Here is a 19,216-nt window from a genome sequence, read left to right as displayed (position 1 = left end):
GATGGCGCCATATTAGTTCACTCCCAGAAATCCCTACCTATTGTCCTCATGGCCAACCCTTGGTTTGCTCCCTAGCTGGAAGAGAAATCACACAGGCATTTCAGAGCAAAAAGGAAATTATTTTTCCCTTGTGTTGACTCTGAGGCCAAGGAGTAAAGCACTAGCATTAGGGTTGGAAACAGAGGAGCCTCGGGCCTTATATGGAATTTGGCTACTCACCTGTCATATCACCAGCATGGCTCAGAAGTGCAGGAATAATCACCAGCCCTGATAGCCACTGAACATGTCCTCTCTCCAGCTCCTTGCTTATACCTCTGCGGGTCTCTGATCCCCTTGCCTCAGGTCTTCTGCTCCTAGGTCTGGCCTTTGGGTCCCAGGCCCCAATAACATGTTACGGTTACACTTGCCTGACTTTCATCTTCCAGACTCTTTGGGGCATGATCCACCCTGTGATGTACAGCTAGGAAGGAGAGACACTCCTCCTTCCACCAACTGGAAGGTATCTGTGATACCCTAAAAGCCAGGCCAGCCTAGCCAGGGACGATACACATACAAAGATCTGCCCTTCGTCTCCTAGAGCTGGAATAAAAAATGTAAGTGGGAGACAGACAGGGCAGGAGACAGTTCTCTAGGAGGGCAACAGACCAATCTGATTCGTGCTAAAGTCTGGACTTTATCCTGCAGACTTGGAGAACCACTGAAAGGCATGATACAGGGGCCTGGTAAATTCTGCTTTGCCGGGTAGCCTGGGTGGCTTGGTGGTTTGGTGCTGCCTTCGGCCCAGGGCCTGATCCTGGAGACCTAGGATCGAGTCCTGTGTCAGGCTCCCTGCATGGAGCCTGCCTCTCCCTCTGCCTGTGTCTCTGCCTCTCTCTGTGTGTGTCTGTCATGAATAAATAAATAAAATCTTTAAAAAAAAATTCTGCTTTGCCTTCCTTGGGGTTACTCTGCTGATTCCTCAGGGTGGTTGTACTGGAGGGAGAGAGACAGGGAGCAAGTGAAAAAATTGAGCAAGACGTGAGAAGGAGAACAAACCAGGCTTCCCTGCCACTCGCTGCTGGTGCACTCAATCAGCACCTCATGGGGGGCAGAGGCAGGACGGAGCTGGGCTCCCTTTTAATCGCCCTTGTGTTTCTACATGCAGCCATCGTGGCCCTGATTCTTACACTTGGGGGCCGCCTCCTCCTCTCTTTCCTTCTTCTTCTCCCTCACTCCCTCTCTTCCCTTCTCACCCCGTCCTTCCTCCTCCACCTCTTCCTTCCTCCCCTCTCTCTGACACACCATGGAGAGAGATGTCTTGCCTCCTGCCTCCTGCCTCTGGCTCAAGACTCCCTGATGGAAGAAAATGGAAAAGTAAAACAGAAAAACCAGGCTGAACCATTGAAAAAAAAAAAAAAAACTGAAGAGGGATGGCTGGGTGGCTCTGTCAGTTAAGCGGTTGCCTTCAGCTCAGGCCAGGATCCCAGGGCCCTGGGATGGAGCCTGCTTCTCCCTCTCCTCCTGCCCCTCCCCACTGCCTACTCCCCTGTTTGTTCTCTCTTTCTCTCTCTCAAATAAATAAGTAAAATCTTAATTAAAAAAAAAAAACCAACTGAAGAACAATCAGCATGTCTCTGTGAGAGGCAGCTATGACCTAAAAGAGTACAATCCTTGCCACTCTAAAACAGAAGCCCCTGGTGTCAGGGGGACCAACAAATGCTTGATCTTTCCTGCGTCTAGAAACTCTGGGGTGCTCCACAAATATTAAAAACAACTTTTGTCAGAGACTCCATCACCTCGGAGCCCGCAGGTGGGAATCACAGCCCTCTCCAATGACCCTGTCGGCAGACAGTACCCTTGGGCCCATGTACTGGCTTCCCTAAGACCGTGCATCACCTTCAACTTGCCCAGGACTATCTTCAGTGACTGTCCCAGGTCACAGCAACCTGTTTACAAACATCTAGAATTCCCAGGCACTTTTAGGACAAGGGACTCGAGATGTGTCCAAGTGGGCAGTGAAGTCTGCTCTAAGAGAAGCTGTTCCTCAGGATCTATTTATGCCCATGTAAACACTTGCCAAGGAAACAAGGCATGTGGGCATGCGCTGGCCCCGCGGGTCCTTGGGTGGCTGCAAAAGGCAACTGGACAGTCACATGTCATCACAGTGGAAAGTACATATGCAACTATTCTTAGCTCTGGAATGTATACACTGTCTCCCTGCCCAGTGCTTCTTTCCCGAAGTTCTAGAAAACTGCGAAAGCACCGTTAGCATAAACAAATCCAGAACTCTCCCAGGACAAATCATTTGCCAACTGAAGGAAAGGCCTGGGTTTATGGTTTCACTTGGAGCAGAGGTGGAAGCTCTCCGGAGGGACCAGCCGGACCAGGCATCGGTGGATGTCACTGCAGCAAACCAAGGTAAAAACCTCTAACAGTTAATTCTCCTGCAGGTAGACAACCAGGTGTCACCCAGGAAACCCTGCCCAGAGTATCGTTTGCTCTCTGCTTTCTATTTATCACATCTTTAAAACAAAACCCCAAAGCCTCTATGAAGCCACGTTTTAAAAATTAAATTGCAGAGGCCCATTCTCATCCTTTAGTACCATCTAGTTACCAGAGGGCCACATCCCCAGAACGACATCCTCGGGGAATGACTAACACCCGGAGGAGGCTCACAGACTTGGGCTGCTCAGATGCACGGACGGTCCCCTTGCTTCAAGCTAACATTTCAGCCCCTGACAATCAGGTAACTTCCAAAATGTTGGTGGTTCTTTTTGTTTTTTCCCCTCAGATGATCTGAAGATGCTATTTGCCTATTACCTTTGGGAGTAATCACAACTGGGAACAAAAAACAAAACAAAGCAAAACAAAACAAAAAACAACAAAAAAAGAGGTGTCGGCTGTGAGGTCTGGGGTGTAGGTGGCTGTTCTTTCCAATCTTCACTAAGCAACATTCTGGGTGAAATCCATAAGCATCTTGGTGGGTGGACATAGATGCACTAAGGCTGAGAGACAGCGCAGGCCAACCCTTCGGCACATGCTACCCCTTGGGACCTCCGCCCCCCCTGGCAGGATGGACGAGGAGTTGCCAGATGGGCTGCTCTTCAAAGACCATGACTTCTCCTCTGAATTGTTGAGGCAGCTCAATGGCTTCAGGCAAAACAGGATGCTGACCGATGTGAGCATCTGTACGGGGACCCAGGAGGTCCCGTGCCACCGAAGCGTCCTGGCTTCCAGCAGCCCCTATTTCAGAGCCATGTTCTGTAGCAACTTCCGGGAGAGACGTGAGGCCAAGGTCCAGCTGAAAGGCATCGAGGCCGGGACCCTGGAGCAGATCGTCTCGTATGTGTACACCGGGCAGGTGCGCATCACCGCGGACAACGTCCTGCCGTTGATGGAGGCAGCCTCCATGCTGCAGTACCCCAAGCTGCTGGAGGCCTGCTCCTCCTACCTCCAGAGCCAGCTGACCCCCAGCAACTGCCTGGGCATGATCAGACTCTCTGAAATCTTAAGTTGTGAGACCCTCAAGAAGAAAGCCCGGGAGGTGGCCCTGACGCGTTTCCCAGAGGTGGCCACGTCGGCCGACCTGAAGGAGCTCTGCGCCCTGGAACTGAGAGACTACCTGGGGGACGATGGGCTCTGTGGGGAGGAGGAAAAGGTGTTCGAGGCCCTCATGGTTTGGGTCAAGCATGACCTCCAGGCCCGGAAACGACACGTGCAGGAGCTGTTCGAGCAGGTCAGGCTTCAGTACATCCACCCGGCCTTCTTCCACCACTTCATCGCCAACGAGGCCCTCCTACAGTCCTCGCCCTCGTGCCGGACCATCCTGGAGACAGCCAAGAGGCAGATGTTTGCCTCATATGTCACCACCAGTGCCCCAGACCTCCAGCCTCCATGGCATGTCCCCCCAAGAACCTCTTATCAAGATTTCCTCATCCTCTTGGGCGGAAGGAAGGACAACCAAGAGACCACCAGGGATGTTCTGCTGTACAACAGACAGACCAACCAGTGGGAGAACCTTGCCAAACTCCCAACCCGGCTGTACAAGGCCTCAGCTGTCACCTTGCACCGCAGCATCTACGTGCTAGGAGGCATGGCTGTCGGTGCAGGGAAGAATGTGCCCAGCCACAACGTCTACATTTACTCCCTGAAGCTCAATCAGTGGAGGCTGGGGCAGCCCATGCTGGTGGCCCGCTACTCCCACAGAAGCACTGCCCATAAGAACTTCATCTTCTCCATCGGGGGGATTGGGGAAGGGCAGGAGGTCATGGGCTCCATGGAGAGATACAACAGCATCTTCAACATCTGGGAAAGTATGGCCAGTATGCCGGTGGGGGTCCTCCACCCTGCAGTCGCTGTGAAAGACCAAAGACTCTACCTTTTTGGGGGAGAGGACATCATGCAAAATCCTGTACGCCTTATCCAGGTAAATGGCTGGTCCTTCCCATCACGTAAGTGCATGAGGGTACACTCAGGCATACACACGTGTGTGTGCACACACATACACACTTATACCTGTACACACATAAATACACACATGCATACACACGTGTGTACATACATGCATACATCTATACATGCATGCATGAGTGCATATAATACACACTGTTGTTTGCAGGGAAAGCATAAAGGAGGGAGGAAAGGAAGGATGGAAGGAAGGGAGGAGAGAAGAAAGTTTGAATTCAGCAAGATTTTATCCGTTTATGAGCTCTTGTTGTGTAAGATTAATACACAATTAATCCTTTGTAAGAATACAAAGGAACGTCAGATACGATCCCTGTCCACGAAGAGTTGATTTGCTGAAGAAACTAGTGTATCTGAAAGTTAAAAAAAAAAAAAAAAAGTTTAAGTTAGAACACATTGAGTGTCAGAGAGTGAAGTTTATAGGAATTTTGAAGATGTTTCTAACTCAAATCAGCAAAGCCTTAGAAGAAGATTCCCAAACATTGGACCAAATCCCTGGGAACCCGATCTCAGATCAGCTGAATCAAAATCTCTTTGTGTGGGGTCCTGATGTGTATCTGTTACAGACATCTCCAGGAGATTCTAAGGACCAGCCACGTTGGGGAACCCTTCCCTTAAATGATAGGGAGATGCTAATATCACTAGCAAGCTCTCTGAGGAGTATTATTAATAGTGACCCAAATTTCAGAATAGTAAGTGTTTTATGCAAGTTCTGATCTCTGCAGGTCGAATAATGACATGAAAAACTTGAATAATGAGCCTATCTTTAAAGATAATCAAAGAGATTCCTGATATTTGCTTTGTTTATTGATTAAGAGCGATATTGAGCCCCAGCCCTAGTAAGAGCTCTGGGGACAGGGGCATGAGCAGGAACATGCACTTACCCTCCAGGAGCTTGTGGGACAATCGCAATGCAGGCGCTGAATGGAGAGGTGCTTTAAGAGCGTGGGCGGGAGTGGGGGTGCGGGGGGGTGCCCTAAACCAGTCTAGAGGGAATCAGGGATGGTGTGAACTTTTCAAGGTTGGTTTTAGCTGACTTAAACAGAGACGCAAGAGAAGAGAGAAGGTGAGTAAATGAAGAAGGAGAATCACTGGGAGGCTAGAAGGACCTGACATGGATGGAGACAGGGATGGGAAGCTTCTCTGAGCAGAGGCAGAGTCCTCTGTTGAGGGAGGGGTGGTATTCCTGGGTAAGGGAACAGCTGGACCGAAGGGCCTGGAGCAGAAAGGGGCACACCCATCACCTGGAGGAACTGAAAGCCTGACCATATCCCTGGGACGCAGAGCAGGAGGCATAAAGGTGGTATACTAAGAGGAGCAGGGGGGTTAACCCCCACGTGATCCCCACCAGCCCCCTTCCCACACTGCCCTGAGTGATCCCCCTCCACCCAGACTCCTGCTCCTAAGCCCCTACTATAGAAATTCTAGAACTTTCTTGGGGGATGGGTGTTTGTGGAGATGAGGCTCACCTGGCAGGCTTTCTAGGCCTTGTCAAGGGGTTGTAGCCACAGGGTGGCTGAAGTCATCAAATTTTACATTTTTAGAAGTTCCTTTGGGGCTCCTGGGTGGCTCAGTCAGTTGGGCATCTACCTTTGGCTCAGGCCAGGATCCTGGAGTCTCAGGATTGAGCAGCGGGGAGTCTGCTTCTCCCTCTGCCCCTCCCCCCCACTTGTGCTCTCTCTTTTGCTCATTCTCTCTTTCAAATAATAAGTAAATAAAATCTTAAAAAAAAAAAAAAAGAAGTTCCCTCTGGATGCCTTGTGGAGAAGGGATTGGAGGGGCCTGAGTGGACAAAGGGAGGAGATTTGGGGACTGTTCTAGGGGTCCAGGCCAGGGTGACAGTGGCTTGGTCTAAGTTGATGCCAGTGGAGATGGAGAAAAGCAACAAGCTCCATATTAATCCTTGTTTTTTTCTTGCCTTCACTTCTCCAGCCCATATTTTCAGCTCTTCCCTGACCACCTAAGCAGATTCGGAGCCTATTCCAAATCCCGCTCATTTATTTGAGCCAAGAGAGACATGTTCTGTTCCCTACCAAGCTCTGGCCACACAATACAGATGTAACCAAGTGCTCCTATGTAAAGCTAGAACCCCTCTTGACTTTTTTAAAATGTAGGTAGGTATATTATTATCAATAAAATAAAATAAAATAGCAGAAAGTACATTTTACTAGAAATTGGTCTTTATGTGACCCCATGAGATCCTTGGTTATGTCTCTATAGAATGGACCTCTTTTAAAAAGAGCATTTTTCAAAATAAAGTCAAAAATATGCTAACGATTTCACATTGCAAAATTGTTATTGATTTCCTAAGAATAAATACAAAGCTCAAAAAAGCTTTTAAGCTGGCATATCAAAAAAAAAATGCTTAATACCATCAAACAAGATGGTTGCAAAGGCAGGAAAAAAAAAAACCTACCAACATGTGAGTAATCCTTTTATACTGCAGTGATGAGAAGGGGAAAAATATTCATGGAAGCTTCTCTTGTCTACTTACCTTTAGCTTTGAAATGGTAATTTTAGTTATTCAAATGTAGTGTAAGATCAGTGCCTTGGGGGTTGCTTGATGGAGTGGGTTGATTTTCTGACACAGATTCAGAGTTTTCTTTACAGGATGGTTCTTCTGCACACATGTATTCTTTTAGAAACTGTTGAACAGTGGAGTCACTGTGCGATTTGTGTGCGCACGTGTACCTTATTCCCTGGCCTTTCTACCTCTGTTTCTGGATGGCATAGAACAAATCCCTCACTGTAACGAAGTACCACTTCCTCCACTGGTCCAACCCCATCTTTGATATCCTTGCCCCAGCCTCTCTGGGGTATTATGAGGATTGTGAGCAAATGTTTAATCTATCTTTGAAATCATACCCCAAGCTTGCTGACAAAGAACAGAAAGCCAGGAGGCAATTACTCACTCAGTGTTTACTTCTGCTCCAAGGATCCCACTTTCCAGTGTCATCTACGTATTTTCAGATGAAACCATGAGGATTAGCAGCCATTGAGACTGCCCCTGTCTCTAGCACCTGGCCTCCTCCATGCTTTCTTTACCAACTTCAGGGATGGAGCTGCCTCAAGGGGTCTCCAGTCTCAAACCACTTCGATCAACAAAGGTGACACCTACAAGGCCCCAGGCAGAGCCATAAGTGTGGTGGTTAAGAACTTGGACTCTGGGGCAACCTGGGTGGCTCAGTGGTTTAGCACTGCCTTTGGCCAGGAGCCTGATCCTGGAGACCCAGGATCCAGTCCCGAGTTCCCTGCATGGGGCCTGCTTCTCTCTCTGCCTGTGTCTCTGCCTCTCTCTCTCTCTCAATCTCTCTCTCTCTCTCTGTCTCTCTGTCTCTCATGAATAAATAAATAAAATCTAAAAAAAAAAAAAAAAAAAGAACTTGGACTCTGGGCTCAACCAGACCAGCTCTTTCATTCACTCTAGTTGTGTGACTTTGGGCATGTCACTTAACCTCTCTGAGCATCAATGATCAAATCTGAAAAATGGGGGCAAGTAAGGGTACCTACTTCATAGGATGGTTGTGAAGATAAATCTGGCAAAATGATAAAAAATAAGAGCCTTTCCTATGGTAGCAATTATATTTAATATAGAAAGAATTGTCACTTACTTCGGTAAATAAATGTTTTGCTCCTTCTTTTATGAAATCCATCCTGAATCTCTTGTGGTAAATTTTGCTAGTAGTGAACTAATTTACATTTGATATTTAAACTTTATTTACACTGAAGGGAACATGTTCTGGGAATCATGATTTGTGACTCTATTTCAGAACGTGGCCAAGGAGCCCTGCCCCACCTCTTTGCTCTTTCTCTCTTTTCTCATGCTTCCTCTATGATTCTAATGACTTTCAGGCATGAACTATTCAAAAGCCTTCCTCACTTAGCCCCAAATGTATTCTTGGCTCTAAGGCCCTCCCTGATACACTGGAACATTTAGAAATTTAAACATGAGCTGGAAATAGAAATGATTGAAAAATCATTGGTTTTATGAATACCCGAGCTGCTCCATTTCCCGAAAGAAAAAAAAATGTTCCAAGCAAGGTAAGTAAACACATATTACAATGCATAACTCTCGGTCCATTCTATAGAGACATAGCCAAGGATCTCATGGGGTCACATAAAGACCAATTTTTAGTGATATGTACTTTCTGCTATTTTATTTTATTTTATTGATAATAATTTACCTACCTACATTTTAAAAAGTCAAAAGAAAAAGAGTCAGTCTTATTTCACTCTCTTTAATAGTACTTCATCTTTTTAAAAATACATATCACTTTACAATGTAGCGCCATGATTATATTTCTCCCTCAGGTTTATCACATTTCCAGAAACACATGGTTCAAAATGGAGACGAGAATGATCAAGAATGTGTGTGCCCCCGCAGTGGTGCTCGGGGAGAGGATTGTTATCGTAGGAGGTGAGTTTGAACAGAGGATCTCTAGGCTGGACACAAACTTGGCATCTCCCATGGAAAAAGGGTCACCAGTAGACAGATGTTGTTCTACGAAACAGTGTTTTTAAAAGCACAACCATCCAACTAGGGGAGTGTGGATGACTTGACAAAGTTCTTTTCTCATCCAGAAGTTTCTCCCTGTCTTTATCTGTAAACAAAGAATGAAATAATACCGATTTCACGGAATTGTTGTGATAATAAAATGTGCTCATATATCTGAAGCACTTAGCACTATCCCAGATACATGGCAAATACTCAAAAAATGTTTGCTACTGCTAATAATATTAGCCACTAATAGATCATTTCTCTGCGATTACAGTATAGTGTCTCGGCTAAGAGAACTGGTTGTAGGGTCAGGTTCAAATCCTGATTCTTTCCCTGGCTATATACTCTCGGGCAAGTTATTCATCTTTTCCTGTGCCTCCGTTTGCACATCTGGAAAATGGGGATCCTAAAAGTGTGGGCCAGATAGGGCTATTGTGGGAGCCATTCCTGAATTCCCAAGGCTCCTTCTATGGATTTTTAAGTCTGGGGCGGGGGGGTGGGGAGGGAGCATGTGAGAGAGTTGAAAAAGCCAATGAGACAGAGGAAGCTGCTGGAATCAGGAAGCTCCTCCCAAACTAATGCTGCCTTAACTTGAGATGAAGCATTCAGGGACCAGAAGCTGACAGATCTGAGTCTAAACCCCAGCTTTGCCACCTGCTAGATCTTGGGCAGGTTCCAGAACATTCTACACCTTAGTTCAGAGTTATGACCCTCAGAGTCCAGCCTTGGTATTGGGAAATGGCAGAGATCAGACATGTTTGCAGACCACAGATTTCCAGTCCCAAGTGAACAATGCTGAGCTTGCCGATATGCCATTGGTTTTCAGGTTACACAAGGAGGATTCTTGCTTATGACCCTCAGTCTAACAAATTTGTCAAGTGCGCGGACATGAAGGACCGGAGGATGCATCACGGGGCCACGGTGATGGAGAACAAGCTGTATGTGACCGGGGGCCGGCGGCTGACCACAGACTGCAACATCGAGGACTTGGCCTCCTTTGACTGCTATGACCCCGAGACAGACACCTGGACGTCCCAGGGACAGTTGCCTCACAAACTCTTTGACCACGCCTGCCTCACTCTGCAGTGCATACCCCATATCCACACCTCCCCATGAAGCTTCCAGAAACCACGGGTCTTTGTCAAGATCCTTTCTGTTGCAAGAGATGGAAGCCCAACTCCAAGGAGCTCAACCCCACAAGGATGCAGGGAGTGCCCACAGGACTGGAAATCCCAGAGCCCAGAAGCCTGAAAGCAGGCATATTGTTGGCAGAACTCTTCACACCCCCACCTTCTCTCCCCCTCTCTCCCCACTTTCCCTCCTTCTCTACCTCATCTCTGTCAGACGTCATGCTACAAGCAAGCTGCTGTATCCACAAAGTATGAAGACAATGGCAACTGCTAATCCTAGACTCACATTTTCTAACGTTGCCTTTTCACAAGGCAAGAACTTTACCGTTTTCCATGTATTAACCCTGAAAATAATCCCAACTGGCCATTTCTTAATTCCCTGCCTTCCTCTTGAGCCAATCATTGTTTCCAGGGCTTGTGCTGCTATAACTGTGTAATCCCGGATCACATCCCTACAGGCAGAGGTTGACTGTCACCATTGACAGCTCATCCAAACAGCACAGAGGAGATAGATGCAGCTTCCCAAAGGAAGAACTGCTGGCCTGACCCAAACCACATCTGCCCAGGTCATCATGGAAATCCAGAACAAAAGGGTCCCTGGAAGCACATGGTCCAGGTGGCAATGTGGAAAATTGGCCATGACTGTGTTTCTTTGCATTCTATGGATGCAGTAAATTGGAATTTCGGGAAAAAGTGTGCAATGCAGTATCTAGCGTTTGCAAAATTATCTATGTGGCCAGAATAAAGTTTGTTTCTGGTGCCAAATGATGTTTTTCTCCAGCCTCTGGGGAGCTATAAACCTGCAGAATTAATCAGGATTTTCATTTTGGTAAATGTTATGAGAATCGCTCTTCTGAGGAAAGCCAACAAATTCCTCCAGGGATTCCAGCAATTATTGCCCTCTCCAAACCAGGGCTGAATATCGATCCCCGTGGCCCCATTGGTCTCAAAGTGCCTCCCAAGCTGGCTCCTGACCCAAGTTCAGAATAAACCAAAGATGGTGACACATCACCATCACCTGAGAAGGTGTTTGAAAATGGGGCCAAGCCCCCTTCCAGATGGACAGACAGGGATTCTCAGAGGTGGGCCCAGGCCATTGTAACATACAGTCAAGATTAAGAACCATTTCCCGGCTCAACCATATGAAACCTTCGTGTGTTGACCCCCTTCCCAGCGTGTTCCAGCCAGCCCTGTGTCACAGCCTGTCACAGCACAGCAGCACAGGCAAAGTCTTCTCCCCAGCAATGGAAGCATCTGGAATGGGTCTCACTGCCGTGAACCTAGAACCAGAGTGCTCCTCAAGCTGGAGCCTTCCTCCCTGCCCTGATCTCCAGGTTCACCTTCTGGATTTTTCCTTTCTTCCTAAATTGTATTTTTTGCACTTTAGTTCCTCCTCCTGGGGTCTGAAACTTTGCCCCACTCCCCAGACCACTTGGCTATGGTCCAGACCCCCTGCTCAGCCCCGTCTCCTCATCCTGGATGCCGTCACCTTAGCGTTGGCTGGCCTCTTACTACAACCTGCTCTCCTTGAACCTCTCTATTCAGGCCCTCAATCCCAGCTCTCCCTGCAAAAGGTAATGGGGAACACCTCCAGTGCCTAAATGGCAGTGCATCTATGATTTCTCATCTGATGTGACCAGTCGGTAGCATGCCACACAGACAACCCTCCCTCCATCTTTATTCTTTTTTTATGGCGAAAAAATTTATATTTAGATTTATAGCTGGCTGGACTCAGTTTAGATGATCCCAATTGTGTTGGCAACTTCCAAAGCATCATAGTCAGGAGCCAGTCGAACATATGCTTTCTTCTCTCCATCAGGCCTGATCAAGGTGTTGACCTTGGCCACATCAATGTCATAGAGCTTCTTCACAGCTTGTTTGATCTGGTGCTTATTGGCCTTGACACAATGCACGTAAGTGTGTTTGTTGTCTTCTATTTTCTTGATGGCTGACTCAGTAGTCAGGGACAACTTGATGATGGCATAGTGATTAAGCTTGCTTCTCCTGGGAGCACTCTTTTGAGGATATTTGGGCTGCCTTTGGAGACCGCAGGGTCTTGGGTCATCAGAATGTAGGTGACGTAGGGATCTTTTTTTGTGACTGTGCACGCCTTTCAGCACCGCTTTCTTAGCTTTCAAAGCCTTTGCTTTGGCTTCAGCTTTGGGAGGGGCAGGGGCTTCCTTCTTCTCCCTCCCTCCATCTTAAAATGCCTTCCTCACCCTGCCTCTGGGACACCACTCAGCCTCTCTCTCCTTACTCCCTGCAGTTCATTCTCTTCTCCTTCTTTCCCACTAGCAAATGGTGGTGTACCCCAGTGCTTAGCCCCAACACTTTTGCATCTACCCTTACCCCCAAGGGGAGCAGGCCCCTTAGTGTGTGGCTTTTCATTTCAGGTCAGCACTGCCGACTCCCCACCTGACTCCACTGCTCGCTCCTGGTTTCCACTTGGATGTTAAACACCTCACAACAAACATGTTCACCATCACGTTTTCCTCGCCAAACTGACCCCTCCTTTAGTAGGTTTTCCCATCCTGGGAGAGAGAAATCCCTGTGTCCCAGCTTCTCAGGCCCAAAGCCTCGGATGCTCCTCTTGACTCTCCTCCCTCATACTCCACTCCGTTTGGCTCAGGCCTGCAGGGGCCCAGCTGCCTCACTGGCCACTGGCTCTCCCTCTGGTCCAAGCCTCCATCTTCTCTCATCTGTACTCATCACTGGTGTCTCTGCTTCTACCCCCGCTCCTGAATCTCTCCCCAGTGGCTTGGGGTGTCTTTCACAAACATATAAATCAGAAGGGGTCATTCCCTGTTGAAAACCCTCCAAAGCTTATACTAGAATTAAAATTTAAAGACTTGATAAAATTTTTTTCTTCATTAAAAAAAAAAAAAACAAACAAACCCTCTCCAAAGCCTTCCTAGCTTTCTCAGATGCCTTTCAGAGACTCTCAAGATTGCTCCTGCCACCTCACCCTGTTCCCCTTCTGCTCTCACCTCCCAACAGGTCCACTACTGCCCTCCACTCCCCAGACTCAGCGTCAGCCACACCTGCCTCTGGGCTCACACTTCTGCATTCTCACCTGCTGTGCCCTCCTCCAGAACATGGTTGGCCCAGATGCCACACCCGCAGAGCTCCCTTCCTCACCTCCCTCAGGTCCCAGCTCCGAGGTGCCTCTCCTCACTACCCTGGGCCAATCCACACTCTCTCACCTCTTTGCCTGATATAATTTGAGTTTATACCTCACTGGCCAGATTAAAATTCACTGTCTCAGAGGCCCTCCATGCACCCCCACCCTAGTCTGGGTCAGTTCTCTTTCCTATTAAATGTCCCTATATATCCCCCTTGAGACCCTCATCCTACTTGATCACTGCCTTCCCCTCCAGGCTCATATCTGTCCTGTTCTCCTCCGCATTCCCAGGCTGGGCTCAGGCCCAGTTACATGTATTATAGACCCTCGGTAAGTATAGCATGAATGGATTAAAGAATGAATTTGCTGAATCCACACTGTTTCTAGAATCTCCACTTGGAGATTACTGTGGATAGTCCTTGGGTTAAGCTCCTCAGATCCTCTGCTAAGGGATCACTGTGTCTTTCCCTCTTTCCCCTTTCCCACTCTGGGGAAGAAGTAGCATGGCCTACACTAGGTCAAGCCTGGAAGGTAGGAGCTTTTCCTAGAGGGTCCCATTTGCCTGCAATTGGAAGTAGGAGTCTTGCTGTCTATAAACTCTTTCTGTGCCCACCAAAATTCCTTAAGTCAGACTTGCTAATGCCTAAACTCTCCTTCCCCTTCATCTTAATCCAAAACTTAATAAGCTGCCCAAGTCTGTGGCCACTTGGAGCTTGTCCAAGTCTCACTGGGGCACAGAAGAACTAAGTAAATTGTCCCCTCGAATTCATAAAGAAAGATGGCACCAGGGCTGAACACATTTGGACACACATGGCAAGCCAACTTTGGGCATCAAGTGAGACTCCTCTGTGGCAGATGCTTTCACACATCTGGGCACTCCCCTGGCCAAGCCCTATATCTGAACTGGGTTATAAAACTCCCCTCAAGCCATAATGTATGCTTTCCAATCTGCTGAGGATAATCTCAGTCCAAAGAGAGAGAAGGTTTTGGCACAAGGCTTCCTTCAGCTCCCTGGCTGAGTAGAGAGTCACAGTCCAGAGCTGAGGTCAAAATATATTTAGCCAGCAGCCGTTAAGCTGAAACATTTTAAGTAAAAAATGTCAGATAGTCTGACTAATCATCTCAACAGGCAACAAGGAACGGGGCAAAAATGAAGTGGAACAAGAGTTAAGCAAGAAAACACTAACAAAAATATCAAACGCCCTGTCCCAACATAAACCAGTGAGCAGAAGAGAAGCCAGTAGAGAAAACAGCATCCACGGGAAAAAAGCAGCTGAATTTAACTTCACCATCTATAACAAAAATCTGTAATGTGCTTGAGGACAAGGACTGTTACTGGTTTTACTTAAATACTGTGTCCTCCTCAGGATGTCTGACACAACCTTGCCCCACTCCAACGTGCCATACGTGACCTCTGTGCCTCCGCACACACCATTCCCTCTGCCATGCCTTTCCCTGCCCTGCCTAGTGAACTCTTACCTGGCCTTCACCTCCTCTGTGGAGCCTTCTCCAACCTTTCTACATCCTCTCTCCTCTCTCCCTTTATTCCAGCTCTTTCCACATTGTAGCACCATAGACACTTGTTACCAGAACTGGAAGAGGAGCTCTTCATGGAGGCAAAAGAGTCTTGGTCCCTAAGAACCTCTAGGTCAAGTTCAGTCAGTACCTGGCACAAAAATGGTGCTGATATGTTTGCAGAATGAAGGAGCAGATGCACAAGTGAATGGGCCCTGAACGTCACTGGAATATACAGGCTGCTCTGGGTACCCAGAAGGGCTTCATTATCAGACAAACTGCCATTCTTTACCTTGTAGCTCCATCACCCCAGAATCTGCCTCCAGTGTCACATGGCCTTTTTCCACATGCGTCCTCTTATTGGCTCTAGAGGCCACCCTAAACTAGCACGCTCTCATCTTGATCCTCACCTATTACATCTTGAAAGATCCTATTTCCAAATACAATCACATTCTGGGTTCCAGGTGGCCATGCATTTGTGGGGAGGCACCATTCAGCCCATTGCAGATCCTGTCTCCCACAAGAAGGCACTCCCCCTCCTCTGCCCCAGGCAGAGCCACATGGCACAGACTCCTCCTTCTCTCCCCATTTCATCAGGGGCATCTCCTGGGCAGGAACCATGTCTTTCATCTCTATTCCCACTTCAGCTCCACAGGGCCTGGCACTGCAAAGATACTCAGTAAACGTTCACAAAGCTAAACTCAACCATTTCACAGGGGTTAGCAAACACCACATGGACTCCAAGGCCAATGTGTACAAGACACTGCTTCCGAGTGGCTTCCCGAAAGTCCAGAGTGAACAGTATCTGCCAAATGCCAATGGAGAAGGAATTAGGGTCAGGCATAAGAAATTATGCAAGAGAACTAATCTGTTAACACAATGTCATCAGTAATGTCCTATTCTTGATCTTGCCAACATAAGCTTTTGAGGTGACGTCATGAGAGTGAATCCAATGCTGTGGATGTTGGGGGGAAGGGAGTTTCTGGTTTCTGAAATGTCAGCTTTCACGCAGTCTTATAGGAATTCTAGGCTCCTGTTCAAATGCCATGTTATTCTCTTCATGTGGGGAATTTGGTTTTTGTTTTCCCTAAAGATATCCATGAGTCTCTCTTCCCCCTGATTTCACTGATTTAAATTAATTAGAATTCCAGGGCTCGCAATCCAGAATTCCCCAGTAATGCTCCCATAACAAGCCAGCGGTCCAGAAAAAAAATGGTGCTTTGAGGACACAGACAGGGATTCAAGTGCTCAAGGTGTTTCTAAGTTAAAAAGATGCAGACAGGAAGGTCTGTCCTATTCAAACTCAAAGGCTGTCTTTGCAGTGTCCCCAACAGCCCCATCAGCCCGGCACACATTCAGAGACAAGAGGGCGACCTCAGGACAACTGTAAAATCAAATTCTTCCAAAAGGGGTTGGAAGGGAAGTAAGGTGGAGACATCCACGCTCAAGATAAGATCAAGGAGAAAAATAGCAGAATTCATTAGCAGAGTCTCTGAGACATTTATCTTTTGTCAAGTGAGGAAAAAACCCAGAATCCCCACTTGGAGTATAGATTTATTTGGCCTACTTATCTGAAGAGCAAAACCAAGACTGCTAATGGATTTGCCCATTTACTAAGCACTGAACATGCATTACCTAGCTCAACACAAGAAACTTCTGGCTCTTCCTCAGCACCCTTCCTGACCACCCTAATATAGCCCCCACCCAGCCCACTGCATTGTTCTCTCTGGCTCCTTGTTTCTTCCCTTCATACCCTTTATCGCAATTATTTATTGTTTTGTTTGCTTTCTTGAGTTCATTTAGTTGACACCCCCACCCAAATGGAAGTTCTCTGAGAATAGAGAACATGGCTATCCTTTTCACATCTGTTTCCCTGGCACCTGACACAAAGAAGCAATCAACAAAGATTTGTTGGATGGATGGATGGATGGATGGATGGATGGATGGATACATGGATGGATAGCTGGCAATCCAGGCATTTAGGACGAGCACAAAGGAGAGTGAAGGTACATTCTTAGAATGACACTGGGGAAGGGGAGACTTATGGGGAGAAAGCTGACTGGCATGGGAGGGCATAGTGGTCTTTATCCATGTGAGTATTGCAGGCAGCCAGTGGAAGCATGGAGTAGTCCAGAGACTTTAGATGGGAAGCTGTTTCCATCCCTAAGAGGGATGATGAGGTGGGGCCACTAAGGTAACTGTGAGGTGTAAAGGGAAGGGAGTACACATGAAACAAGGAGGTGGAATCCACTGGGAACTGGTCATTAATAGGACATAGAAAAAGGTGAGGGGGTAGCAAGGAAGCAAGAGAGAACAGCTGCTAGCCTGGCTGACTCACAGGGTGCTGTGCCATCAGCAGAGAAGTACAAAACAAATGGAAGGGGAAGTTTGTCCCAAGTTCCCACCCTCTGGAGTCACAGAAGAGAGTATTCCTTGCCCTGGGGTTTTGTACAAGTTCCAAGGATCTATGATCTTGCTTATAGTCTGTCTCACCCACTAGATCTTAGGGGACCATATTTCAGAACCCCTTTTAAAGCTCCTCGGCCATCACTGAAAATATGTCTAACAATGGTTCTACAGTGAACTTTCATGTCGATGGAGGAGCCGATAAGGCAGATCTGAGTGGATGAGAACAGACTGAGCCAACATGTTTAGCTTTCACCCTGACTCTGCAATTCACTGGCTGTGTGGCCCAAGGAAAATTAACCAATTTCTCTGTTTCTCAGTTTTCTCATCTCTAAAATGGGGATTATGATAACACCTGCCTCTTCAGAGGGTTTTTGAGAGAATTAACTGAGTGAATACACATAAGTGTTCTTTGTGAGTTTACCTTCATTAATATTGTTTTTAAATATAGTGCACTGCAAAGAGCAATGGCTCCAGAACCCACCTCTGCCATCTGCAGACTCTGTGGCCTTGGGAAGTTCTCTTCATCTCTCTGAGCATCAGTGACTTATTGGTAAACTAGAGATGATGATTACCCTACTCTGTAGTAGATTGAATCATGGGCCCCCCAAAGATATAGCCTTATTTGGAAAAAGGGTCTTTGCAAATGTAGTTCCTCAGGGGATCTCAAGATGATCATCCTGATTATCTGGGCAGAACTTCAATCCAATGACAAATGTCTATATAAGAGAAAGGCTGAAGGAGATCTGAGACCCCGAGAAGAAGGGTTTGTGAAGACAAGAGCAGAGCTTGCAGTTCCGCAGCCCTACAAGCCAAAGAATATGTAGAGTTGCCAGAAGCTGGAAGAGGCAAGGAAGGATTCTCCCCTAGAGTCTCTGGAGGGTGGGCAGTCCCGCTAACACCTTGGCCTCCAGAACTAGGAGATAAATTTCTGGTGTTTTAGGCCAACAAGTTGGTGTTAATTTGTTACAGCGGCCCTAGGAAATTAACACACTCCCTCAGAGGATTGCCACAAGGACTGAAAAAGGTCACGTTCATACAGTAGCCAGCACTTAACAATTTATAACAGTTACTCTCATAATGTATTTCCTGTCTCTGGTCCTTCATTGTCCCACCTACAAAATGAGAATGTTAGAAGAAATAAAGGCATTCAGGGTGTTGCTACGTATGCACATTCCTCCACCACCCAACTCTTTCACAAGTTGACTGGGGACCATGTCAATCCCTCATCTCCCCACTGTCCCTCACTCTCGGGACCCATGACAGACAATGTCCCCAGTCTCCAGGTCTTCACATCTCATGTCCGTCACGGAGGATGGTGGGTACTTGCCCTTAACCCATCTTCTCAGTGGACATGATGATGAGACACAGCATCCTGAGCAGTCATCCTCCAGATCTTCCCACGTGAAAGAAGATCCTAGGCAAGTCACTCAACACCCCCAGGACATGGTTGCCAAATATATTTTAGGCATTATGATGTTTTCCTCCTTCTCAGGGCTTGATGAAGGAGAAGCACCCAAGACGACCATAAATGTCCAAAGCAAAAGTAGCAACTATGAATGGTGGGGATAATAACAGATGTAGAAGTAAGATGTATGATGACATTTTAAATGTCAATGACACTTAAAATTTAAATTTACAATGCCATTGTAAATTTGGGAGAGAGGAAGTGCATGGGGATGCAATGATCCAGACTATACAAGAGGCCCCCTAACCACTCTTCCTGGCTCCAACGTCTCCCCTTCTGTCCCCTGCTAGGAGCAATCCGAGCCAGGTTAAGGGAGCCATAGATCCATTTATCTTTCTAGAAGATAAACCCAGCCAGATCTCTTCCTTGTTTAAATCCTTTCAATGGCTTCCCACCTCAAAAAATTCAGGCTTCACTTCCATATTTATGGGGTCTCTACATGTGGAAGAATAAAACAGCCTCCACTTGACTAGGTAACAAATAAAATGGTAGCAGAGGGCCCACCCAGAAAGCACTCAGTAAATGCTATTCTCCTTGTTGCCCCACACTCCCTGTTCAACTGGCCAAAAAGAAAACTCTCTTACTTGCCTATTAACAATGTTCAGCTATTAGCTATAGTTGTAGATATATAGAAA

General features: G+C 47.2%; 2 protein-coding genes across 3 annotated transcripts in view; one reads left to right on the top strand and one right to left on the bottom strand.

Moving 5' to 3' along the window:
- Positions 1 to 2,101: 2,101 nt before the first annotated feature.
- Positions 2,102 to 10,836, top strand: KLHL38 (kelch like family member 38). Its single transcript, XM_072774382.1, has 4 exons — positions 2,102 to 2,397; positions 2,771 to 4,405; positions 8,755 to 8,860; positions 9,768 to 10,836. Exons 2-4 carry the CDS (start codon positions 3,017 to 3,019, stop codon positions 10,055 to 10,057), a joined length of 1,785 nt encoding a protein of 594 aa, XP_072630483.1. The 5' UTR covers positions 2,102 to 2,397; positions 2,771 to 3,016; the 3' UTR covers positions 10,058 to 10,836.
- Positions 8,946 to 19,216, bottom strand: part of NTAQ1 (N-terminal glutamine amidase 1) — a 226,724-nt gene continuing 216,453 nt past the window's right edge. For both annotated transcript variants that reach the window (XM_072774389.1, XM_072774388.1), the window contains one exon: positions 8,946 to 9,044. In XM_072774389.1, coding sequence (XP_072630490.1) covers positions 8,961 to 9,044 — 84 coding nt within the window. In that variant the 3' untranslated portion in view covers positions 8,946 to 8,960. The remainder of the gene's footprint in view (positions 9,045 to 19,216) is intronic.

The sequence above is a fragment of the Canis lupus genome, chromosome 14, assembly GCF_048164855.1.
Source record: "Canis lupus baileyi chromosome 14, mCanLup2.hap1, whole genome shotgun sequence".
Classification (NCBI taxonomy): domain Eukaryota; kingdom Metazoa; phylum Chordata; class Mammalia; order Carnivora; family Canidae; genus Canis; species Canis lupus.
The sequence above is the reverse complement of the archived record's forward strand: the minus strand, read 5'-3'. Positions and strand labels throughout refer to the sequence as shown.